Source organism: Jaculus jaculus, chromosome 4 (genome assembly GCF_020740685.1).
Source record: "Jaculus jaculus isolate mJacJac1 chromosome 4, mJacJac1.mat.Y.cur, whole genome shotgun sequence".
In the NCBI taxonomy this organism is placed as follows: domain Eukaryota; kingdom Metazoa; phylum Chordata; class Mammalia; order Rodentia; family Dipodidae; genus Jaculus; species Jaculus jaculus.
In genome coordinates, this window is record NC_059105.1 from 38,736,169 (window position 1) to 38,763,734 (window position 27,566).

Sequence of the window (27,566 nt, forward strand, 5' to 3'; positions counted from 1 at the left end):
GTGGCTGAGTACAAGCCAGGAAGAGTGGTTCAAGGTGAAAAAGGAGCACGCAAGGACCAAGCTAGGCCGTATCTTATGAACTGGGATTAGAGATATGACTTTTATTGTAGGTATTACTTGAGCTTTGGGGGGCATTTTGTTGTTGTGGCTTTTGGTGGTGATGGGGGAGTTGAGAGGTTCTTATGTGACTGAGGCTGGCCTACAACTCACAATGTAGAAAAAAATGACCTCAAACTACTCTTGATCTTCCCGCCTCCACCTTTCAAGTTCTGATAACAGTTGTGCACCACCATACCTGGTGGATGTATTATTGTTGTTGTTGATTTTCTAAGTTAATATTTAAATGAGTGGGTGTCATTATGTTATCTTCAGATATTTGTTCTTACTCATCCCCATCCCCAACTGCCCTCAGCTGTCACATCCTGCCGTCCTCTAGCAGTCCCCCTTCTTTCAGGTCACATGTACTCCTTACCCTCTCTTGGCCCCCTCAAGATTTCTCTCTCTCTCTCTTACAGTGCTCCTTTCCCCTCATAGTACTGTTTCTACTTTCATGTCCTACACAAACACATATAAATTTAAGTCTCGATTATGCATATGAAAGAAAACATGGCATTTGTCTTTGAGTCTGACTTATTTCACTCAATATAATGATCTCCTAATTATCCAGTTGATAAATTGGCTACTGGGCTGAATAGGTAGTCCTCGAAAGAGGAAATACAAATAAGCAATAAATATTTGAAAAATTGTCCAACAGCCTTGACCATCAGGGAAACGCAAATTAAAACTGCTTTGAAATTGCAGCTCACCCTAGTCAGAATGACAGTCATCAAGAACACAAACAGCCTTTGATTTGTTGTTGTTGCTGTTTTGTTTTGTTTTTCAAGATGGGTTCTCGATCTAGCTCAGGGTGACCTGGAATTCACTATATGGTCTCAGGGTTGCCTTGAACTCACAGCAATCCTCCTACCTCTGCCTCCCAAGTGCTGGGATTAAAGGTGTGCACCACCATGCCTGGCTGCCTTTGATTTTTTTAAAAAACATTTTTATTTATTTATTTGACAGAGAGAGAAAGAAAGAAGCAGAGGATAGAGAATAGGCACACCAGGGCCTCTAGCCCCTGTAAATACACTCCAGACACATGTGCCACTTTGTGCATCTGGCTTCACGTAGGTTCTGGGGAATCAAACTCCAGTACTTACGTTTTTAGGCAAATGCCTTAAACACTGAGCCATCTCTCCAGCCCATCTTTGAAATTTTTTTTTGGAGTAATTTTGTTTTAAAACATGATTATTGAATCTTCATAGATTCTAGAAGTTGAGTGGCCACCTGTGCCTTCTTCCTCACTACCCTCTGAGCTCTTTGATGGTATCTTAGTTTGCAAGAGAGAGTTGAAGAGTTGGCTTAGTGGTTAAGCGCTTGCCTGTGAAACCTGAGGACCCTGGTTTGAGGCTCGATTCCCCAGGACCCATGTAAGTCAGATGCACAAGGTGGCACATGCATCTGGAGTTTGTTTGTAGTGGCTGGAGACCCTGATAAGCCCTTTCTCTCTCTGTATATGTCGCTCTCAAATAAATAAATAAAAATAAACAAAAACTTCTTGATTCTTACTGCCTCATAGGGAAGGAGGAGGAATGACAGATTAAGCCTGGAGTCCTGTGAGGAGGTTGGTTTATAGACTAAGATATGATGACAGCTTGAACTAGGACAGAGGAAGAGGGCATAGAGTCACATTGCTTTAGGAGGAAGAGAATAGTAGGTTAATTTGAGATATGTGTATTAATAGTAGACTTTACAGGACTTGTTAATAGATGGAATGTGGCCAAGTAAGGAAAGAAAGAGTCAGTGGATTCTTGAGACTGGGAGAAATGAGAGTAGAGCTCAGGAAGAGGGCTAGAGAGCTGGACTGGGAGTTAGTAGCACCGAAGCAGTGCCTAATCAGTGACTGGTTAACACAACAGTAAGTGAAAAACAACAGCAGCAAGAACAAATAATGTGGTCACAGTCCAACTCCAGAAAGTACCACATTAAAGGATCAAGAGGAGAGCTGAGTAATCCAGTAAGAAGTCAGAGTAAGCAAGGTCTAAACTTGTGATCCTCCGGTCTTTGCCTCCATGCAGTGGATTATAGCTGTAGAGTGATTGATTGGTGGGAAGAGTGAAATACGAAGAGCAGCTCGAGGGTCAGATGTGAGTAAAGGAGGGGTGATAGGAAATTGTCTCAGAACAGAGGACATTGAAAAAGATGGGGAGGGCATGACTGTGGTGTGAGGCCTGTGGTTGGTGACTGAATTTTCCACAGCACAATTCTACAGGGTTTTGTGGCCCTTTCAAGACAATTTAATCACTTCATTATATTTAAAATGCAGTCAGTTTTGAAAGTAGACTGCTCAGAAATTCATTATTTACAGAAGTCAGCGATGTTTGGGAAGCTCTGTACTCTGCTCTTACTGCCTTTTGCTATAAACATGTCACATACAGGGCTTTAGGCTTGGTTATTCAGGTCAGCAGTATAAATCAAAACAAAAGGAAGCTTGTTGGTTAAGAAAGAGCACTCTGTCTGGAGGAGGCGAAGAGGAGGAGCCTGAAAACCAGCAGAAATGTCTCTGAAACGGTACTACTGTTCTTAAAGCATGTAATTTAACAACTGAAGGGGGGGAAAAGCCTAGCTTTTTATCTTTCCCAGCTAGTACTTGGCTAAGCCACTAAGTTTGCTTTTGTTTTCTCTTTTAGTCACAAAATTGAATGTGATGACAAATGAGGCGTATATTAGCAGCTATGGATTTTTGAAAGCTGCCTAGTCATGTATTTGATGTGGAGCTTGCTTGATAAACAGCAGCAAATAGTTGCAAATGAACTTGACACATGCACCACTTTGTGCATCTAGCTTTACATGGGTACTGGGGAATCGAACCCAGGCTTTCAGGCCTTGTAAGCAAGCACCTTTGACTGCTGAACCATTTCTTCAGCCTGTTTTCTTTTTTAACTAAGAATCTCACAATGTAGCCCAGGTTGGCTGCCAAATTAGGATCTTCTTGGCCCAGCCTCCCAGTACTAGGATTGCAGGCATGTCCCATTGCTTATAGTCTTTTTCATAAAGCAAATCCAGTGTTTGTTTGTTTGTTTTTAGAATTTTTAATCTTAGCTTGATTTTGCTTTTCAGTACAATTTATTTCATTTATTGTTGGACTTAAAATATATCAATAATTAACTTTCTTCATTAAATTACTTGTGTAATTTAGCTTATTGGCATTTTAAATCAACAACACCAGGAGTTATTACAGTCTTTTTATGTGTTAGTTGCTGTTAGGTTTGGGGCTTGCAAACTAAGATACCATCAAAGAGCTCAGAGGGTAGTGAGGAAGAAGGCACAGGTGGCCACTCAACTTCTGGAATCTATGAAGATTCAATAAACACTAAGAAAATCATAGTGAGCATTTTACTTTCCATGTTTGCAATCCACTCTACAAGTCCTTGCATGTATGCAGAGGAACATTCTTCCAGAGTAGGAAAGGAGAACATACACTTTTCCTGAGAGGCAGTAAAGAAAGAACAGAGTGTATTCATAGCCAGCCCAGGAGGAAGAATGCCAGGTGAGAACAGCACTTGGCCACAGTTCCAAAGGATGAGAAGAACACCAACTAAATCCCTGGTGCTGGAGGGATGAAAGACAGGTTCTTGGGAAAGCAGCCAGAAGGAGGAAAACATGTCCTGGGGTTGTCTCAGACAGATAACTTACAGGTGCTCTGATAACCTGGTTATCTGCATTCTCAGCCCAACAGCAGGCTAGAAAGGGGAGAGGCCTGCTGGCACCAGCGTCTGTAAGGATTGATATCCTCACAGGGAGCAAGGACACAGACGCAGAAGTAAGTTTAAAATCTGAAAACAGCAAGTAATTTGAACCATTTAGTATAAGGAGAAAGGACTCTTTAAAAGCTTATAGTCCTGAGGGCCTCATATTCCATCATTGCATATGCCTATATTGCCTATGCAGGAATTGCTATTCATAGTATGGTCATCAAATTTTCATTCTTTCTAAGGCTGTTTGTACTTTCCCACAACATTTTAGTGGACTTTCTTTCTATCATGGCTTAATTTTAGGTGGAAAACATCTTACCATCTATGTTTTTAAAATAAAATGCAACCTCAGTGTAAGTAGACTTAGTTGATACACTCAAAACATACTCATAGCTTTTGTTGAAACCCATTTGAGACTTCAGTACGTTCTTTGTAAATTGGAAAGGGGCTCAACAAGCTCATACTTTGTAGATATTTGAAGTTTCATGTCTCTAGAGTAGTTCAAAGTTTTCTTACTACATATTGCATGCCACTGTACTACAGTGGATTCATTCAATTATCAATATATTTATTGAATGCAAGCTATATTATAAGATATAGGTGGATTTAATTTATTGGAATAAGGATTCATTTAGATTTGTATTGCACTTAGTACTTTCAATAGCTCAAAACAAGTAACAGAATCATTTCCAGTTTTTGGTAACAATTTGTATCTCTTGAAAAGCTCTTTTGTGTGTGTATATATTGGTATATCTGTGTACATATTTGTGGAGGCCAGAGGACAGCCATAGATGTCATTCCTCAGACACTGTCCACCTTTTTTGAGACAGTCTCTTATTACTAGACTCAACAATTAGGCTAATTAGGTGGCCAGTGAGCCCCAGGGATCCACCTGTCTCTGCCTGTCCCACGCTGGGGTTAGAGGTGTGTACTACCACATCCATCTTTTTTTCTTTGTTGCTGCTTTAATGTGGGTTCTGGAATTGAACTCAGGTCCTCATGCTGGCAAGGCAAGCACTTTACCAACTGAGCTATCTCCCCAGCTCTAAGGTAGGCGCTTATATAGCCCAGGCTAGCCTCAAACTTGCTTGTCAGCTGAGGATATCCTTATACTCTTGATCCTCCTACCTTTACCTCCCAAGTACTAGATGGCAGGCATTTACATTATACCGAGCCTTGGTGCTTGCTATTTAAAGACTGAAATTAACCCAGGGTGCTGGTGCACACCTACAGTCCCAGCACTCAGGAGCAGACACAGGAGAACCTGGTCAATATAGTGAATTTAAGGTTAACTTGGGGTGTGTAGTTGACCTTGTCTCAGAAACCAAAATAAACTGAACTTGGAGCTGCCACATTCCGGAGGTAATTGATATACGTAAAACTCACAGGTCACTTTGGTCATTTTGGCCTTATTGGAGAGCTGATTTTTCAAAGCAAATGTAAGCTAAGAACAAACTGAGCATTTATTTTCTTCTTTTTCCTTCTTTATCCAGTATTAATAACTAGAGAGGAATATTTTATAATTATCTTTGAAGCTTTTTTCAAACTATATACTTCTTATTCCTGTCAGTCCTAGTCTCTTGATAGACCTCAGAGGTTAGATGTACCAACTTTAGAAAAATAGGTTTGGGGATCATTCTTGGCTATTTCTAGCTTTAGCATGGTAATTAGCCACTTAAGCCTCAGTGTTGTTGTCAATAAAATGGTGAGTATAATGTCTACATCATGGTAGTGTTGTGAGGATTAAAGGGGATTATGAGCAGAAAGCTCTTAAATCAATGCCTGGGGTATAGTAAGTGTTCAGTCAGCCCTAGCTATTATTAGGAAAGACTGAATTTGGAACAGAGATGTGAGATGTATGTATATTTATTTAAATTCAGGAAGCTCTTGCTCCTTTATTATAACTTATTTATTATTATAGGCTGACCTTAGAAGACTTCTGTGTAAGTTCATTTGGCATATCCTTCAGGAAAGTCATACACTTAGCTAAAATGGTTTGGATTTTGCTTTCATTGTCCACCGTCTTGCTCAGGAGCATTACCACAGAGTAGTGTTATCTCTTCTTTGGTTGTGCAGTTCTGGAAACTAACATATGTATACTCAGAGTTGATCATGCCTGGAGGAAAGGTCACTGTAACCAAACTCACCAAGGAGAGACAAATAAGCTGAGCATACAATCTTAATACTACTAGAGCGGCCCAGAGGGTGGCTAGTTTGGGCCTCATACTTAGTATATTTCACCTTATAGGAAATATGCTTGAGAAGCCATATTACCAGGAGTGTGGAGGTGGAGGACACTGGAAACACAGGAACATATGCTAAGAGCAGGCGGAGGCCGGGCACGACAGCTGTGTAGGGAGCCGTGGTAGTGCCCAGGGACAGAGAGAGGAGTGAACATGGAGCATGAATTCACAGGGCCTGGTGACCAGAGAGGGGAAAGCAGGGGCTGGGGAGAGGAAAGGTAACATGGAGTGTGGGCTCTGCTGCTCAGGTGAACTGGTGATAGTGATTTGTTAGTGAAATAAGTGAAAAACTAGAGCAGGTCTCATGGGCGACAGCAAGGAGTACAGTTTAGAATGTGGGAGATCTATAGTGCCCATTATGAATTGATACTGGTATCTCAATTTAAAGTTATGAAATGCCAGTTGGGGCTGAAGATAGACACTTGAGGAGTGACGGCCCTGCAGTTGGAAATAAAGGGAGAGAAAGAAGAGGGTCTGTGAGATAATCTTGAAAATGTGGGGACGCTGGACTTTAAAGGCAAGTGAAGGGTTTCCAGGCTTCCTTAGTCATCTAGTTACTGTATCCTTCAAGCTCATTGCCAGTAACTGTATCCCAATAAATTATCTGTTCATATTTGTTCTTTGGTAAACCAAAATCATGCATTTTATATCAATTTTCACTCAAGCAGGTCCTATATCTATGCAAAATAGAATTGGAAAGCCTTTGTATTGTGGAATTACATTTAAACAGTGCTATGTCATCGATTGGGATTTGGCTTAGTGGGTAGAGTTCTTCTCTAGCATACATAAAGCCCTGGGTTCAGTCCCCCAGAGCTTAGATATACAGATACCCTAGAGTTGCTATGCTTGTAAATACATTCATAACAAACAGTTCTTATCCTAACCGTCAGACTAACATATTTAAGCCACAACCATTTTCTGGTCACATATGAGTGCATATGCTGGTGCTGGTGATGACTTTATTTGAAAAGATAGAGTGCCTCTAGTTTATCTTTCTTAATTTAAAAAAATATTTATTTATTTGAGATAAAGGGGAGGGGAGAGAGAGAGAATGGATGCATCAGGGCCTCCTGTAAATGAACTCCAGATGTGTGTGTCACTTTGTGCATCTGGCTCTATGTGGGCACTGGGGAATTGAACCTAGGCTGTCAGGCTTTGCAAGCAAGTGCCTTTAACCACTGAGCCATCTCTCCAGCTCTGCCTGTAGTTTTTTTTTTTTTATTGACAGTCTCTGCACATATAAGACAATATGCCATGGTCAAATCCCCTCCCACTAATCTTCCCTTTTTCCTCCCTCTGAATCACCCCTCCAGTAGATCTCCTCTTCTTTCCATCTACTCTTTTCTATTTTGATCACATCATTTTTCTCCCCCCTGTTACATGGGTCTTCTGTAGGTAGCACCAGATACTTTGTGGCTGGAAGGCAGTATCATATACACTACTCCCCTTCCTTTGGCTATAAAAAAAATTTTTTTTTATTTGCAGAGAGAGGGGGAAAAAGAGAATATGAATGAGAAAGAGAATGAAAATATGGGCAAACCAGGGCCTCTTGCTACTGAAAACAAACTGCAGATGCATACGTTACTTTGTGCATCTTTTTTGGCCCAAGTACTGGGGAATTGAACCCAGGCCGTCAGGCTTTGCAAGAAAGTGCTTTTAATCGCTGAACCATCTCCGCAGCCCTCCTTTGGCTCTTATAGTCTTTCCACCACCTCTTGTGCAATGGTCTCTGAGCCTTGGAGGGTGTTATAGAATGTCTCAGTGCTAAACACTCCATTGTTACTTCTTAGCAACTTTGATGAGTTTAAGTCTCCCCAGTTCACCACCATCTGAAAAGAGAAGCTTCTTTGAGAGTGGTATTAATATATGAACATGAACATAAATATTTAGAGGTTAGCTTGGTGGATATAATATATCCATTTAGCCACACATAGTAATAGTTTCTCCCTGTAAGGCTATGACCTCTTCAGCCATAGGCTTTTGATTAGGTTTTCAGTACCAGGAATTAATTCCGTCTTTTGGAACGGGCCTCACATCCAGTCAGAAAGCAGTTGATTTCCCCCATAACAGACTTGCCACCAGTTTTTGGCCTAGTTGGCTAGCTGTAAAACTTGCAGTGCCCACTGCTGGTTAAGACCATTGATATCTTTTCTTCCCCAACTAGCTGCATAACTCTTTCCAGCATTGTTACAGCTAGTCATGGGGGGAGGGCTTCAGCTCAATTCCAGCTTGGTTTCTCAGTGACCTGCAGCCCAAGCATGTGTTGTCTTCAACAGTTGGGTCTTGTCGTCATCTAGCTCTGGTGGACAACCAAGAGCCCTGACAATAGCCTGTAATGGTTTAGGGCCATCAGGAGCCTCCCTGGCCAAGAACTTGCTGGAAGGTATCCCATTCTGATAGTGCCTGTAGTCTTGCTTTTGACACCTGTTACATAAGACCTTCTGTTTCTGAGAGCTTGAAGTGCTGTAACTTTTAAGCAACTGAAGGATTTTGATCATATTAAGCTACCAAAAGCAATTTATTTTTTACTGTTACAGGGCACCAAAAGAAGTAAAGACATAGATTTTCTTCTTGTCACTGTTTTTAGTTTTTTCTATATTCTTCACTGATGTGTTGAAACAGCTATTTCAAGGAGTCGTCTTAACTCCTTAATTTAAAGATAATTTCTAAGCAGATTATATAGTAATGCTCTTAAGTCTGGCAGTACAGTCATCTGTTGCTCAGTCTGTTTCTTAATATTCTGTGGCATTTCTAGGTTTTCCATTGCTGCTGTCTTGATTTAATTGCGTACCTAGGAAACATTGAGAGAAAATGCTTTCTTACTTTCTGGGCAAGGGTTATTTGGATCCAGAAGTATAGTACGTATCGTAGAACTCATAGAGTCTATTGTATTAAAGGCCTCTGCTCAAGATGTTTATCCTTTTTGTTACAAGAACAGGAAATTCACAAATATTGTTAGGCCATTTACTTTATATTGCTCATTTTTTGAAGACCTCTGCTTCTTCCCTCCGCATTTTACTTTTGTAATCAAAGGACATAATTTTCTCTGTTAAAGAAGGACTTAAAAATAACTCTTATGGCCAGGTATGGCGGCTCATCTTTAATCCCAGCACTTTGGAGGCAGAGGTAGGAGAATCATTATGAGTTTGAGGCCAGCCTGGGACTACAGGACTACAGGGTGAGTTCTAGATCAATTTGGGCTACTGTGAGACCTTGCCTCAAAAAAAAGTGATGATTTTATTAATATCCTGGAATATCAATACTTGGTAGCACCTACCCTGTAAGCTAATATTTTAATGTGTCTGGTGACCCAGGTGTCAGTCAAGTGTCCAGACTCATCAGGAGCTAAATAAATGACATAAACTTTCATGTTCATGTTATGAGGAAGCCAAAATCCCTAGGATTTTGGCAAATTCCTGATATTTCTGTGCCCACCAAGCCACTGCCATCTCCATGCGATCTCTTCCCTTCCTCTCCTAAGGAGAAAGAAAAAGCTGTTGTCTTCTTTTTGGCCTTTCACCATAAGTGACTTTTCCAGATAGTTCCCCTGGAGACTGGGACTGGTAGTGCACATGCTTGCCAAATCATTTCCCCACACTGTTCTTCGAGGAGAAGCATTGCTGTCGGTTCTTTAGCTGTAACAGTGTGTGCTTTAGTCAGTATAATATGATAATGGTAACGCTTCTGGTAGCAGTGATTTTCTTTTCTTTCAACTTTTCCAGAATGTAAGTAATACATACTAAGCTTGTAAGAAGCATATCTTGACAAAACTTGTATGAAATGTTATATTTTGAAATATCATACACATTAGGTGGCTCATTTGCCAAATGTCACAGAAAAGATACAGTTTAGCCAGATACAGAATTTCAGATCAAGTTTGAGCATCAATTTTTTTCCTTAGAAAATAGAACATCATTGTTTTTCAAACATGACATTGAAGTTTACCCACTGGAAGTTTATACTTAGTGCTGAGTTGTTTTCTCTCTGGTTTCCTTAGAATAAACTAGCATGACTATCATTGAATTGTTTTTGACTGCCAAACAGTAATTTGCTTTGCTTTCCATATTTCTTAACCAATCATGACAGTGAGATTACGGGGTAGGAAGTGGTGGGGGTAATGGAAAGAAAGGCTAGGGATATGTAAATAATACTCAAGTTCGTGTTAATCAATCTCTTTCTCTCTTTCTCTGTCTCTCTGTGTCTCTCTTCCTTCCTCTTCTAACTATCTATCCTCTTGCTTCTGCCTCCTGAAAACTGGAACTACAGGCATGTGGCACCATATTTGGCCAGCTCTTAGAAGCATTTTTCTTTGGTCTTTTTATTTATTTATTTATTTTTTTTGTTGTTGTTTATTTGTTTCAAGGTAGGGGCTTGCTGTAGGCCATGCTGACCTGGAATTCATTCTATAGTTTCAGGGTGGCCTTGAACTCATGTTGATGCTCCTACCTCTGTCTCCCAAACAACTGGGATTAAAGGCTTGCGCCACCATGCCTGGCTTCTTACAGGCAGTTTTAATGAAACTACTGTATCCTTTGATATTGTTCCTCTGAGACATCAGGCATCAAAAGAAATTCTGGTCTACAAGTATCATTTTGAAAGCATGTTAATGTGGCCTTTTCAGTTGCTTATGCATTTTGTGTAAATTCATTGTCTTTATAATCTTCTAGTTTATAATGTGAAATACTGTGGTTTAGGTTATAGACCAAAGATCAGCAAACTGAGGCCAAATTTGGCCAATCTTAAAAACCAAAAATATATATTTTTTAATATTTTATTTATTATTTGAGAGAGAGGGAGAAAGACAAATAGAGAGAGAATGGGCCTGCCAGAGCCTCCAGCCACTACAAATGAATTCCAGATGCATATGCCACCTTGTGCATCTGGCTTACATGAGTACTGAGAAATCGAACCCAGGTCTTCAGGTAAGTGCCTCAAACACTGAGACATCTCTTCAGCTCCGATTTTTAAAATTTTTAAAGGACTAGTAAAACAATAATAATTTCATGCGACAAATTTAAATGGCGTCACAGCCTAAAATATTTAACACCTCACTATTTACAAGATGTTTGCTGACTCCAGTTATGTATTCTTGAGTTGAGTAGATTGATAGCCAGGTAATTGTGTGAAAAACACTGATGGAAATGATTAGTGGTTGTAAAATTGAATATTCTCAACACTGGTTAGTTTGCTAATATATTGACACAAAAGATAAAAGACAGATGAGTAGGCAGCTACACAGCATCTGAGCAGCATGTCATGGTGCAGGGATGCACATGATTTTCCTTTTATTATTTGCCTACTGTCTTAAGTGCTTTTAAATGAACATACTTTTTTTTTTTTTTTTTGAGGTAGGGTTTCACTCTAGCTCAGGCTGACCTGGAATTCACTGTGTACTCTCAGAGTGGCCTTGAACTTATGAACTCACGTCAATCCTCTTACCTCTGCCTCCTGAGTGCTGGAATTAAAGGTGTGCACCACCACACCCAGCAAAAGGAGCATGCTTTCATCTATAATAATAAAAAAATGCATACATAAATATGTACATGTTGTGATTTTTCCTGAATTTTAAAGAAAAGAACAACTGAATGGATATTTCCAGCGTAGCTCTTAGTTGATTTTTTTTGGCAGAAAAAATAGATTACGCACCACTTTAAAAATCTTGTCATCTTTGGACTTAAACATTTTGACCTTCAAGGGTTTTTTTTTGTTTTTAAAGAAATATTTTTATTTATTTATTTGAGAGAGAGAGAGAGAAGCAGGCAGGTTGAGAGAGAGAATGGGTGTGTAAGGCCTTTGGCTGTGGCAAACTCCAAATGCATGTGCCCCCTTGTGCATCTGGTGTACATGGGTACTGGGGAATCAAACCTAGGTCCTTTGGCTTTGAAGTTAGGTGCTTTAACTGCTAAGCCATCTCTAGCCCCCAGAGTTTTTACTAGGCAACCAAATATCTGGAAGTGCCTACATTGAGACTTAATTTCACTTGCTTTGCCCATCATATTAGTTAAAATCTACCGTGTTTTAGAACAGCTAGTTTGCAGTATAAAAACAACACAGCCCTTTGAGAAACTGGGAGCTGGGCCCACATGGAGCTTGCAGAGCTTGCTTGTTCTGCTATGTGCATTGCTTCAGCACATGTTCCTGTGTCCAGGAGTAAGTATACCCTTAAGTGATGAAGGTATATAATAATTATTATGTGGGAAACTTACTGCCAAACAACAGGAGGATTTTTATAGGTTTTTAAATGTTTCCTTTTTAAACTCATACCTTGCTTCAAATTCTCATTTTCTTCCAACAAAAGGAAAACATTTATTATATTTTAACAAGTACCATTTAATAATGGAAAATACTTAAGTGGTATCATGGTATGTGTCTTTATTTTTGCTTTTTCCAGAGGACTTGGGTTTAGTGCAAGTTGTTCAGTGTATATCGACCACATTTTACTCTTGTACTTTCCAAGGAGTAGACCCTTGTCTTACTGTTACAAACAGTGCTGCAAGAAACAATCTCCAACATGTCTCTGTATGGCTGGCATAGTGTTGCTTTGTGGTAGCTATATGTACCAGAAGAGAAGTGTGGGCTCTGAAGGGACTAAGTAGTTTCCCACTGTCTTTTGAATGGCTCTACACTAGGCCTGATTCTACCATCATGTTTTTATTTGATAAAAATTATGAATTTCTGGGCTGGAGGGATGGCTGAGCAGTTAAGGCATTTGCCTACAAAGCCAAAGGACCCAAGGCCGATTCTCCAGGACCCATGTAAGCCAGATGTGTAGAGTGGCATATGCTTCTGGAGTCATTTGTAGTGGCTGAAGGCCCTGGCACACCCATTATGTATGTATGTATGTATGTATGTATGTATGTATGTATGTATGTATGTATCTATCTATCTATCTATCTATCTACCTACCTACCTACCTAATCTATCTCTCTGCCTCTTTCTCAAATAAATAAAAATTTAATTAAAAATTATGAATTTCTTTAAAAGCAGTAATTTTAGGCAAGGTTTACCTTGGATAAGAGTATGTGCTCCTTGCAAGTAGAGCTTTTGGATAGAAACCAGTAGGAACTATTTATCTTCTATGTCAAAACAACCAGGTGCCATGAATGGTATTGCTTATAATTTTTTATTCAGCTTCTTGGCCTACTTAGCTTTTATATTTATGTAACATGTAGATAATGTGTACTATGTATTAGGTAGTGTTACATACATTTTATAAATATTAATTTATTCAATGCACATACAACTCTATATAACAGGTAGTAGAATTTTCCTATGCCTGTAGATGAAACAGAGGCACAGAGAGATTAAGTTAACCAAATACAGATTTTTAAATAGATTTAACTAGGGATTATGGAAAACCAATGAAAAGTCATCAAAAGTAACTAATTTATGTAGTGTATGTTTTTTTTTAATAGTCTGTTACAAGTAAATAGGTGCAGCTTAACCACTCTTAACTTTTGAGTACCAATATGTATGTGTTGACAGTATTGAGAATTTGAATCAAAATGTATTATATACATATATAAAAATTGCCAGTAAAAAAATTTGAAATTAAAATCCAAATGTAGTAATAATTTTTATTAAATAAAAAATTTGGTGGTCCATCATACCTAGATATGTTAGCTTTATGTTTGGGTAAAAATTAATATATGAGCCCCTTGACTTCATATGTGTGTGCATGTGGAGGTGTCTGAGTGCAGGCCCGCACGTGCCATGGTACGCATGCAGAAGTTAGAGGATAACTTCAGGTGTTGGACTCGCCTTCTACTTTGTTGGAGGCAAGATATCTTGTTCATTGCTGCATTCGACAGGCTAGTTCACCCACAAGCTTCCAGAGGATTCTCTTGTGTGTTCTGTCTCACTATAGTCTCTCTAGATGTTCACTGTGGTGACCAGGTACTCAAGCTTGTGCGACAAATGCTTTATTCACTGAGCCATCACTCAGCCCCCATAAAATGTTCTGTTGTTGTTCTTTCAAGGTAGGGCCTCACTCAAGCCCAGGCTGACCTGGAACTCACTCTGTATCCCAGGCTGACCATGAATTTACAGTGACCCTCCTATGTCAGCCTCTCGGGTGCTGGGATTAAAGGTGTGTGCACCATTATACCCAGCTTATAAAATATGTTAAATCTTTTAATTTTTTAAAAAATTCTTTATTTATTTATTTAAAAGAGAGAAAAGCACCTATATAGAGAGAGAATGGACATGCCAGAGCCTCCAGCCACTGCAAATGAACTCCAGATGCATGTGCCACCTTGTGCATCTGGCTAACATGGATACTGGGGAATCGAACTTGTGTCCCTAGGCTTTGCAGGCAAGTGCCCTAATTGCCAAGCCATCTCTCCAGCCCTAAAGTTTTAGCTTAAAGCCCTGTTTTCTTAGCTTCTTCAAGTGTAGATAATAAGAAATGATTTAGCATTTTTCTCAAGATTGGAGTATATTTTGATAATTCTTAGTTGAATTTGGTGAGAAGATACAAAATATTAAACAGTATGGCTTTCAATAAAAACTATACCTTGCATTCTTTTTAAATTTTTTTTTATTTATTTGAAAGAGAGAAGAGAGAGCAAATGGGCACGCCAGGGCCTTTGGTCACTGCAAACGAATTCCAGACACATGCACCACCTTGTGCATCTGGCTTATGTGGGTCCTGGGTAATGGAACCAGGGTCCTCTGGCTTTGCAGGCAAGCACCTTAACCTTTAAGCCATCTTTCCAGCCCTGCCTTGCATTCATGAAAACACAAACTAGTCTTTGCTTTCTTGAAAAATTCCATAATATCCTTTTACTTTAGGGTTGTTTACCTAATTCTAGAACAGGGGAATGTGGAAAGTACAGCCAGATTGTATAATGTGTTCCTCTTCTGTAAAATTAATATCAATGTGCAAGTGATTCCTTATGGACAAAGCCTCTTTCCTTATAGTTTAGACCTTCCAGAAGTATTCAAGGAAAAGTAATTTGAAGGTCTTGATGAGTTACAGATACTTATCAGCAATTATCTATTTTCTTGTGCCATTTGTTGAACAAATCACAGAGAAATTGTATCCCTTTCCACTTCAGTAGGGCAGGATTCAAAAAATGTAAATGCATTGTCTTCTGCCCACAAGATATCAAGCCAAACATCTTCAAGTCTTGTTTAGTATTTGGTGTAGAACCAAATGCAAGCAACACAGCATGTTTAGCTATATAGCTGGAAGCCTTGTTCATGCATTGTGGATTACCTTTCTTAGTAGGCTTTTGAAACACAAACTCTGATGAAAAGTTACAATTTAGGAACTCTATGATTAGTGATAAAATATGCCCAGAGCAAAGGATTCAGCTCTGCTGATCACCAACACATAGCTATTTTCAATTCAGCTATTGTTGTTCCTTGGGGCATGTATGATTTATATGTGTATAGTTTTAAGGCTTTTTAAAAATAAATATTACAAATCTCATTTTACCCTTGAAAGTAGTGTGGATAATAGATTCATGAACACAAAAGTAGAAACAGTGTAAAAACATCAAGTTAGAATATTATATAAATTAAATTATCACTGAACAATATAGTCTGTTATGAGGGACAGTCATAGAATGTGTGAAATAAGCTGTCCCTCTGCCATTGACAAGTAGCCAGAGGTGAAAAGCCATGGCTTGTGACTGTCCATGTCTTTTGGACCATTGTTAGAGTGGAATGCCGAGTAAACCAGAGGTTAATTCAGGTGAAGGTTAGTAGTTCAAGAACCTAAAGGCTAAGTCTAGTGAACGGGAGAGTGCTGTTTGGAGACTTATCAAGAACCACAGAAGGCACCCCAAGTGCAAGGCCTTTTCTTATCGCAGGTAAAGCCCTGGTGTGGGTTCCTTCAATGCCAAAGGTTACTGCCCTTCTGTTGGTGGAGATTATGGCTGGGAGAGGTAGCCTACCTCAGCAAATAGTCATTGTAAACACACACACACACCACGAATATCTCAGAGAAGAAGAAAGGCTGAGCCATAAACTTAAATCATACTTTTGGTAACAGCCTTTTGGAATCCAGCCTATTTGTAAGTAGAGTTGCCTTCATATAGTTCATGTTCTGAAAATCCTACTGATCATTAAATTGAATGGCAATTAAGAGAGAGGGGGGAACATTGGTGCTAGAGCAGCTGTGCTGGTGTGTAGTTAACTCTGGCTGCCATGCCTTTGGAACTTGGTATGAGGTCTCTGCCTTCAGGAAGTCTCAGTAGCCACACTGGATTTTGGTGGTATTGCCCCCTACCTGCCCCCTTTTTTTGTCAGTTCTTAGCACTAAAGCCATGATTGAGTCTTTATGTGGTTCAGTATCTGATGTTTCCAGTTACTTAGGTGAATTTTGTCTACAGTGTGTCCAGATACATTACAGTCAGTCTTGGTCAAAAGTCTATTGTTTAATATATGAACTTGCTAAAGTTATTGCCTTATTTAAATTCTGGGCTGTGGTCTGGATTATGTTGCCACTGCCTGGGAAGTTGGTGATTAGCATTATTCCCACTCTGGTATGCAGCTCAGCAGCTGGCATGGGTTTTAAGTTAATCATCAAACTATTGTTTATAAAAATAAAATATATTTTAATAAGATAACATAACTATATGCATATATTATAGATAATACCATTTTACTAAATAATATAAACAATGTAAATGTTTCATTAAATCATTGCATTTACTGTAATTACTGTGAATCTAGGCTCTTCACCCCCATAAGATGAATTTTCCCTGAAAAGTTTCTGTTTCCATGAAACTGTTTTGTCCAGGGTATTCTGATTTAAGAAAGATTCTTTTAAGGCTCAGAGCCTATATTTAGGCACACACTGTTGACCATTGATTTCTACTGCTTTGCTAAGTAAAGTCATTAGCCATGTTGTTTTCTGCCAGCAATATTTATAACAATCACATGTTCTGCTAGTCCTTTTTAAATTTCACTCTCAATTAAAATAGGTTCCTTAGTTGTTTAACTTTATTTTTTTCCTTAATGTTTAAAATTGCAGAGCTGCACCTCTTGTGAAATAATGGATGACTGATTGGTTTCTTTTGAAATATTTTTTTATTGGAGAGAGAGAAAGAGGCAGATAGAGAATGGGTACACCAGGGCCTCTAGCCACTGCAAACAAACTCCAAATGTGTGCGCCACTTTGTGTATCTGGTTTACATGGGTCCTGGGGAATTGAACCTGGGTCCTTAGGCTTTGGAGGTAAACACCTTAACTACTAAGCCATCTCTCCAGCCCCCTATTGGTTTCTTTTTAAAGAAAAGCATTATTCCTAAAAAGATTCAAAGAGCAGGCAAAGAAATTAGGTGGTACTGAACCAAGTACAAACTAGGGAAAGCATGAAAATGTGCTGCTTGTCCTTGCCAAAATTTCATTTCTGTCTGCTTAGGACTCTGCTGGTGCTCTTTACTCATATTAGAGAACTAGAAAGAAAATGACTAATGTCCTGAGACTAAAAATCACTGTTAGAAGACAAGAAGTAGATTTGGCTTATGTTGAGAGAAGTCATCAAGCAGTAATAGCCTTCCATTGTGCCCAGCATTATGAAAGATGCAACAATAGTCATAATAATAACAACATGATAGTACTTTGATGGTGATAGAAATAATAACTCGTATACATGTAGCATTTACTGTATTCTGAGATGGCATTCCACAGCATTTCTTTACGAGTACTGACTCCCGTAATTCCCGCAGTGACCCTTGGAGGTGGGTGCTGCTGTTACTCCCTCATCAGTCACTTAATCCTTATCCCAAGCCCATAAAGTAGATGCTGTTATTAGAGCCATTTAACAGATGGAGAAACAAGGCTAAGTAATTTCTTTAAGATGATACAGCCAGTGTGTGGTGGCACTGGGATTCATATTCTTAACCACTGTGGAAGGCAGAACTATAGCATTCAGAGATGCACATGTCCAACTCCTTGGGACCTCTGAAGGTTACATTAGGCAGAAGAGATTTTGCAAGCATGACTAAGTTGCAGGGTCTTGAGGAGATTATTCTGGATTATCCGGTTGGGCCTTAAACATAATTATAAGTGTCTGTAAAAATGACACAGGGGAAGATTTGGTAGTAGGAGGCAGCGGTATAGCAATGAGAGCAGAGCAAGAGGTTTGGAGATGCTGTACGGCTGGCTTTGAAAGTGGTAGTGGTTCTGAACCAAGGACTGGAGCTGTGGACGTGCAGAAAGGTAGGGGCATGGACCTTTCCCTGGAACCTCCAGAGCAAGGGAGCTTGGTGCTGCTGACACCCCAGGACCAGTCCAGCAAAGCCCTCTCATGTTTCTGACCTCCATGTTGATAGTTTTTTAAGCTTTAAAATTGTGATAACTTGTTATGGTAGCAGTGGAAGCTAATATGGCCACTGTGAAAGATACTGGGTCTAATTAGGAGAGTATACGGTAAACAAACCTTCCTCAGAATCCACAAAGAGCTTTAGTGACTGTCCCTGTCAGTGGTTCCAGCCTTATGCCAATTGTTAGGTCTTAGTTTGGAGATTACTCAGAGCTAATCTTCAAGTTGCATCTGCTCAATATTCAAACATGGCAGAAACGTCAAAGTTGTCTTCAGGCCTGAGCGAGAAGGAGACATGGAGAGAATGAGCATTTGAGTGTCTACTGTGTGGGTTTCAGGTACCAGCTAGAAATTTTTACTTTTTATTTAGTCTTCATGATTGACTCTTCTTGTAAGGGTAGTTAGGAATATCTGCATCTGGCAATGAGGAATAAGAATTGAAGGTCAGAAGCACAGTAAATAAGATTACAGTTCAGACTTCTAACCTTCTTACATCAGGGTGCATATACTGTACCCCGTCACTACTGCTGCTCTAGCTGGATCTAACTGAGGAGCTTGAATGTAGCCCAGGGCATGTTTTATGGTGTCCCCAGTGAGTGCTCTGCTGCCAGGTCACCCCTGACCTTGTGCTCCTTATGCAGCCAGGCAGGTTCCTGGATTGCCCTGGAGCTGGCATTCTTCCTGCATGACTCCACATGGACTTAGTTCTTGGTTCAGTTTAGATTTCTTTATTCTTGTGTGAAAGACTTTATATCCAATCAACAACAAAACCTTCAGAGCTATAAAAAGTAGTTCTTGAAAACAAAGGTCTGGAATCCATAGTCAAAACCTGTATGCAGTATGTGTTCTTAGCTGATACATATAAATTTTTTAAAAAGTTCTTTTTTAAAAAGTTAAAAGATAGAAGTGATTAAGCAGCTAGTGTGTAACAGAGTGGTTGGCAGAAGATTGCAAAGTTATAATTAGATTTTCACATTGGTCTTTGATGTAGCTTATACCAGTGAGAAATATTTTGTTTTATCCTCTTTTTCATCCTTTACCTCTCTACTTTTCACTTCCTTCCCTCTTCACTACCTCCTTCCTCCTCTTTTGTCACAAGAAAATTGTAATCTAATACTTTAAAAAGATGTTTTCTTAGAAATTGAAAGTAACATTTGAATATATGTGTGAGTATAAGAAATAGAAATCTGTTTGTTTTATTCTGTAAGTATCTAAATATAGAAGGAAACCCACCTGCTTTTCAGACATAATCTGAGAAAGTTTTTTTTTTTGTTTTTTTTTTTTTTTTTTTTTTTTTTTGAGGTAGGGTCTCACTCTAGCTCAGGCTGGCCTGGAAGTCACTATGTAGTCTCAGAGTGGCCTTGAACTCACGGCAATCCTCCTACCATTGCCTCTTGAGTGCTGGGATTAAAGGCGTGCACCACAACTCCTGGCTCAGAAAGTTTTAATTCAGACTGATAGTAATTTGATGATAAAGATTTTACTTCTTTTGGTCAGGGATCGAGAAACTTTTTCTATAAAGGATCAAGTAATAAGTTTTGCAGGTTGTGTATACATTGCTCAGAGTCACGTAAGCTCTGCTGTCAAGGATGAAAGCAACCCAGTCACACTTAAACGTGAGTGTGCCTACATCATTTACACACACTGAAATTTGAAATCTGTGTAATTTTCAAAGGTCATCTAATATTGTTCTTTTTCTTCCAGCCATTTAAATATATAAAATTATTCTTAGCTCACACATTGTACTAAAACAGGTGACAGACTAAATATGGATGTGGGCAGTAGTTTACTGGCTATCTAGGTTGCACTAGGTAGTCTACCCTGGCAAGGTCATATTCTTACATTTGCATTGGCTCAATAGTAAAAGGAACCTTTTGTCCCAGGCTCAGTTCCCCAGCCTCCTATGTGAAGCTGGAGGGGCATTCCTTTACAGCAGCAGGAGATACTGGCATGCAGTACACATGCACATGTATATGCAAATAAGTAAATTTAGAATATATGTGTATGTGTATTACTATATTATTATTATTATTTTTTTTTTGAGGTAGGGTCTCACTCTAGTTCAGGCTGACCTGGAGTATCTCAGGGTGGCCTCGAACTCATGGCAATCCTCCTACCTCTGCCTCCCAAATGCTGGGATTAAAGGCATGTGACACCATACCTGGCTTGTATTACTATATTCTTTAATCTATTTAAAATCCAAATCTTTGGGGTATTATAACTTAAAAGACTTTGCTAAAGATAATATGTGACATGAAGACTTCTATACACAGGAGTGGTATGCTTCCTTCTTCCTCTCAAGTTTAAGAGATGAATCTTTATTGGCTTTATACAGTTATATTTATGGGCAGCACAATTCTGTAGAGAAGTTAAGTGCATACAATGGAGTAATCCCGGAATATGAAAATGCCCTTTGATAACTAGATTCGTGGTCCCTTAAAATAGTTGAGCTTTGCTTAATGTTGCATTGGTTTATTCAGATTATATTAGTATGATGGTTTGAGTCAAGAATTCCCCAAAAACGCATGTGTTCTGAGTGCTAGGACCCCCAGCTGGTGGCACTTTGGTAATTTGAGCCTTGCTGGGGGTGGGGAAGCTTATTGTTGGAGTGGATTTGAGGATACTATAGCCAGTCTCCCTTGCCACTCTTCAGCACATTCTGTGTCTGCCCTCTGCTCATGCCATGTTTTCCCCTGCCATCATGGAGCTTCCCCTTGAGTCTATAAGCCAGAATTAACCCTTTCCTCCCATAGCTGCTTTTGGTCAGGTATATTCTGCCTCCAATGAAAAATTAACTGCTACAGTAAATTGGTAGCAAGAAGTGGGGTTGTTGTTAGAATCCTAACTGTGGCTTTTGACTTTGGGAACTGATATATGGTAGGAATGTGAAAGGATTTAAAACCTTGGCCTAAGAGACACCTTATAGTGCTGTAAGTACAGCTTGGATTCTGGCCATAATTGAAAGACCTGGAGGAATACAGCATGGATAGTTATCAGTTTATGAGGATCAGGGGTAGAATGTGGTTTGAATTCAGTGTTTCCCATAAACTCATGTTTTCTGAGTGTTGGGTCTCCAACGGGTGACGGTTTGGTAATTGAAACCTTGCTGGAGGGGGTATGTTGTTGGGGACAGACTTACAGGTGGTATAGCTAGTATTTGGCACTCTCTCGTGCTGCTATTGTCCACCTGACGTTGGCCAGGAGGTCATGTCCACCCTCTGCTCATGCCATGTTTTTCCCTTCCATGTTGGAGCTTCCCTTTTAATTTATAGCTAAAAGAAACCCTTTCCAGCCGAGTATAGTCCCAGCACTTGGGATGCAGAGGTAGGAGGATTGCCATGAGTTCGAGGCCACTTTGAGACAACATAGTGAATTCCAGGTCAGCCTGAGCTACAGCAAGACCCTACCTCGAAGAAAAAAAAAAAAAGAAATCCTTTCCTCCTACAAGCTGATTTTGGTCAGGTGCTTTCTGCCAGCAATGAGAAGGTGACTACAGTTGGCACATATATTCCAAGAAAATAGCTGTACATATACAAGAATCTTAAAATAGCTATTAAAATTTCCGGAATTAAAATGTAGAAAAGTGGAAATTTTGTTATGTAAGCATAAAATTATAAACTCCTTTTACAAAATGAATCTGTTAACTTCTCAATGCTGGGACAAAATACCCTTCAAAAATCAGTTTAAGGGATGATGGGTTAATTTCAGCATAGAGTTCAGGTTACAGTCCATCGTGGCAGGGAAGGCTGGTGATGGAAGGAGCTTGAAGCAGCTGGTCACATTCAGCGCAGCGAGGAAGCAGATGGGGATGAAGGCTGCTGCTCGGCCAGCTCTCTCCCTTATACAGCCCAAGGTCTTGGTCATAGAATAGTGCGATCCATAGTCACCTCAGTTAACCTCCTCAAGATAATCCCTCACAGATATTCCTAGAGGCTAACTGAATCTAGAAAATCCCTTACAGATGGTTCTAGGTTCTGTCAAATTAACAATCAATGTAAATCATCACAAGGAAGGACAGCTGTTTATTCTGTTATGTCTTTTTGTTCTTTATAAAATGTTTAATGAAGTAATAGAAATGGTAAGAAGTGGAAATCCTATGCCAATAACCACAGAAAGTTTGAGAAGTTTTTGATGTGAGGAAATCTGAAAGTGTTGGGAAATTCTGGTCTGTACTCATTAAACTCCCCTCTTAACTATGTAATTTATTAACCAACTTGGCTTTGGGTCTGTTTGGCTGAACTGGTTACCATTAATTTTTAATGTTCCTAAGTTATCCCTTTGATTTTCAGTAATATTTAATTGTATTGCCCATTCGGTCTCTGAAATGCTTCTACCGAGTATTTGCTTCAAGTGCTTCTCTGTCCCACCTCAGGGACCATTTTTCAGACTTGTACTTTGCTTCTTTCTACCACCTGCTTCTTAGCAGCGACCAAGCATTTATGAGGCCAGCATACAGTATGCATGAGAATGAGTTAGCCATAAATAGAAGTGGCAGGTTGCTAACACTACAGTAGACTGCCTCCTGATATGAAACAGGGCATGTAAGAAGAACTAAGCACTTTTCCTCTGCCCTCCCTTTTTTTTTTTTTTTTTTTTTTTTTGAGATAAAGTCTTGCTGTGTAGCCCAGGCAGACTGGCATGAACTTACCATCTTCCTGCCTAAACCTTTGGGGTGCTGTATTTATAGGTATATGCTACCACACACACCTGAATTGAACATGTAACTGGGAACAATTCCTAGTGTTTTGTTCTTTCTTTGTTGTAAGTACATATACTTCGTGTACTGAAATCCTTTGGTTTTTCTGAAACAGGATCTCACTAAGTTGTCCAGGCCAGCCTGGAATGCTGTGTGGCCCAGACTGGCCTCAAACTCACAATCCTCCTGCCACAGCCTCCTGAGTGCTGGATTTATAGGTGTGTGCTAGCACACCTGGCTTACATTGTAATTCTTCTGATGTACCATTATTAAGCCATTTCTATGAACATCTGGTTTGTAGTGTGTGTGCTTTTATTTTGATTTTTATTTGTTTATTTATTTGACAGAGAAAAAGGGCGAGAGAGAATGGGCACGCCAAGGCCTCCAGCCATTGCAAACAAACTCCAGACACATGAGCCCCCTTGTGCAGCTAGCTAATGTGGGTCCTGGGGAATCGAACCTGGGTCCTTTGGCTTTGCAAATAAATGCCCTCACTGCTAAGCCATCTCTCCAGCCCAGTGTATATGCTTTTCAAAAAAAAAAAAGGTGTTTTTCTTTTTCTTTCTTTCTTTCTTTTTTTTTTGTTTTTTTGTTTTTTTGTTGTTTTGTTGTTTTGAGGTAGGATCTCACTCTGGCCCAGGCTTACCTGGAACTGGAACTGACTCTATAGTTCCAGGCTGGCATCACATTCATAGCTATCCTCCTACCTTTGCCCCCAAGTGCCAGGATTAAAGGTATGTTCCATCATGCCCTACCAAATAATATTTTTTGTTTATTTTTATTTATTTATTTGAGAGCAACAGACAGAGAGAGAAAGAAGCAGATAGAGAGAGAGAATGGGCACACCAGGACCTGCAGCCACTACAAATGAACTCCAGACACATGTGTCCCCTTGTGCATCTAACTAACGTGGGTCCTGGGGAACTGAGCCTTGAACCGGGGTCCTTAGGCTTCACAGGCAATCGCTTAACCACTAAGCCATCTCTCCAGCCCCCAGATAATATTTTAAGCCAATATTATATGGTGGTTTTTATTCTTACATCATGGCATACTTTGTGAATAGATCCATAGTACTGATTCCCATTGGTAAAACTGTTGAGTTACCAAGTTACATCTGAAAGTAGACACTCATGGTGATCCTCCTACCTCTGCCTCCAAAGTGCTGGGATTAAAGGTGTGCACCACCACTCCTGGCTATTATCTAGAACTCTTAATTATTTCATTATTTTCTAATAAATATTTCTTCAACTTGTTAAGTCTTCCTTTAAGTATTTTAGTGTTAACATGTAATGTAAATGTAATACTTCTCTTGGCCTTTGTGTAAATGTAGGATATTTTGCTTCTATATATATATGTTTTAGACTCTAATATGTTATTATGGAAAACAGTTGATTTTCTTTACAAATTTCAATAGCTGTGTTAAAGTGAAACATGCATTGAATTGCGTACTTCAGATGTGTTATTTGACCACATTTGACATCTGAAGACACACTTTTGAAGCCATTACCACAATCAGAATACTGCGTCACTCCTAAACTGCTCTCCTGCCCCTTGTAATTCCTTCTACAATGCCAGGCAGCCACTATCTGCTTTCTGTTTCTAAGATACACTTATCTTTTTTTCTAGAATTTTTATAAAGATAGAGCCATAAACCATGAGTTTTTTTGTTTATTTTGCCCAACTTATTTCTTTCGACATAATTACTTCTAGATCTATCCGTATTGTTTTGTATGTCATTAGAAAAACATTCTTAACCACAAGCATGCCAAGCAGTTAGAATACCATTATTAAGGAGCGTGCTGCATTTTAACTGTTTGATCTGTTCTTTGTTTTAGGTCATGACTGTCCAGGGATGATCATCACTTGAGAGCATGATTGTTGCAGATGTCGTTTGACTCATCAGAGAAAATTTGTCTTAATGAAAACATCCATATGACCACATCCATTTCTTTATTAAATGGCTTGATGGATTTCCTTCACTCTGATTCATACCAAAACTGTACTCAACCAAAGCAAGAAACCATCCTGCATGAGTCAGTCCCAGAATGCCATTTTCACATCACCAACAGGTGAAGAAACCCTCATGAATAGCAATCACAGAAACTCGGAGAGCATCACTGGTGAGTCCAGTGTAAAAGTGTTTTCAAGACAAAGTGCAGATACCTCAGTGTGGCCTGTATGACCTGCCACAAGGAAACCACAGCCTGCCTGGGCTCCTCAGAGTCAAACTGAATTAATGTCTCCATCCCCCTTTCTTCTTTCACAATATGAAACTCTGCCATACATGCAGTTCCTTATGTCTGTCTGACTCCCATGTAACCACTCAGCTCCTGATGGGAGAACTGCATCACACTCATCCACGGGGCATGAGCAGATATCTGTATTTGCATACCTACAAGCCCCTGACAACAGGCCGGACACACAGAAGGCACCAGGGATTTAGAGGTTATACGAACATAGATACAGGTCTTCAACATCTTATCTAGAAGGATAGATTTTTAAAACTCAGAATACTCCTGAGCCTTTTTGTTTTTGTTTTTTCCTAAACTTTTTGTTTTTAAACTCATTATCCCACAAAGAGATGGCTTAGCGACTAAGGCATTTGCCTACAAAGTTAAAGGATCCTGGTTCAGTTATCCAGGACCCACATAAGCAGATGCACAAGGGGCACATGCATCTGGAGTTTGTTCACAGTGGTTGGAGGCCCTGGTGTGCCCATTTTCTCTCTCTCTCTCTCTCTCTCTCTCTCTCTCTCTCTGCATCTTTCTCTCTCAAATAAATAAATGAAATACATTTTTAGAAATGTAGAGTCTGTAGTAGTAACTTGGGTTCTGTGGTGATAGCTTGGAGAGTATAGTGATCATTTGAAGTCCAGAGAGACTGTGGGGTTCCCCAGAGGGGTCCCCGCTCAGGGCTGTCTACGCGACCCCAAAAACACTCACGCAGGACGCTCTCAATGCAAACCGCACGAGGTTTATTGATTCCGATGCATCGGGGCTCGACACAAATTTCCTCTCGCAGGAAGAAAGGTGAAGAGCCCCTAGCCACGTGTTTGGTCAGCTTATAAAGGCTGAAAACCATAGGTATGCAGAGTCATAGGGGCTTTTCAGCCGTGGGTTCCCCTGATTGGGTGGGGCCCACGAGGTGGGCTCGTGAGGGTCCCTCTGATTGGGTAGGGCATACAAAGGGCCAGGTCCTCATGGTATACTTTTTACAAAATGGAGGTAGTTGCATACTTTTTACAAAATGGAGGTAGTTGCAAAATGGCAGTTCTGTGATTCAGTGCAGTAGCAAGCAAGCCATATTACAGAAGCTTAAAAAGGCAAGTTAGCAAAGCAGCTAGACAACAGGGCAGCAGAAATAGGGCAACTTTTATCCTTTCAAGACAACCCTGGTGTGTATTCTCAGGGCTGTTCCAGCCTGAGGGCTTCTGCAGTACGGGCCCTGACTTTCCTGGTTGTGAAGCCACTACTGCTGTTGTGGCCAAATACAGGTGTCTGCTACTGCCGACCTGGCATTGGACCTAGGAATTGTCCATGGTGAGGTTTAACCAACCAATAAAAATTTACCCTTTTAAAGTTCATTTTCTTAAACTGTACTGTGTTGCTCCTTGCCAGAAATGAGAGCATGTTTCTTTATGTGGCCCACAGAGGAAATGCCAGGTCTCGCAAAAGTGAGAGGGTAGATAGGACATCCTGTTTTCTCTATTTTAAGCATTAGTATTTTAAGCATGTTAAAAGAGATAACTCTCCTTTGTAAACACTTAATTTGGGAGGTGTTAAATGCTGAGTGGTATTAGGAACAGGAAGCCAGGAACAGATCCTTAAGAAGAAAGCACCCACTGTGTTCAAAGTCAATATGTGATTGAGAGACTAGTGATACTAATAGTATGTGTGTGTGTGGCTCCTGTGTGCCAAGCATTACCCTGGGTGCCTTAGTTATTATTTTCTTTAACCACTATTCTGTGTGGCAGGTGATTTTATTTTACTAATGGAGTTGATTAAGGCACAGGAGGGATAAGTCATTGAGTAAGAAGCTAATTTTTCTTATTGCTTTTTTTTCTTTTTGGGGAGGGAGGGGTTTCTGAGGTAGGGTCTCACTCTAGCCCAATCTGACCTGGAATTCACAATGTAGTCTCAGGCTGGCCTCAAATGTGTGGGTCCTCCTACCTCTGCCTCCTGAGTACTGGTATTAAAGGTGTGCATCACCACACCTGACCAGGAGAAGCTAGTTAGCAAAACAAAACAAAAAACAAAACACTTTTTTTTATTGATAACTTACATAATTATTGACTATGCTAATTATAAGCCATGCTAATTCTCTCCCCTATTTTCCCCTTCACAAATCCACTCTCTCTCATATCCCACCCCCTCTCAATTAGTCTCTCTTATAGTTTGATGTCATCATCTTTTCATCCTATTATGAATGTCTGTGAGGTCATGGATATTGGAGCCAGTTTCTTTCTGGGCAGTTGCATTGTAAGCAGTTCTACCCTTCCTTTAGCTCTGACTTTCTTTCCACCACCTCTTCTGCAATGGACCCTGGGCCTTGAAAGG

General features: G+C 39.9%; 1 protein-coding gene across 3 annotated transcripts in view; it reads left to right on the forward strand.

The window, feature by feature from the left end:
* Nucleotides 1–27,566, forward strand: part of Trak2 (trafficking kinesin protein 2) — a 76,918-nt gene that overhangs the window by 6,767 nt on the left and 42,585 nt on the right. The window contains exons 1-2 of one of the 3 annotated variants that reach the window (XM_045146971.1): nt 2,060–2,186; nt 24,846–25,130. In XM_045146971.1, the coding sequence (XP_045002906.1) occupies nt 25,040–25,130 (91 nt within the window). In that variant the 5' untranslated portion in view covers nt 2,060–2,186; nt 24,846–25,039. Of the gene's footprint in view, nt 1–2,059; nt 2,187–24,845; nt 25,131–27,566 lie in introns of those variants that run through there. The other 2 variants (XM_045146972.1, XM_045146969.1) reach the window with 2 other exon arrangements.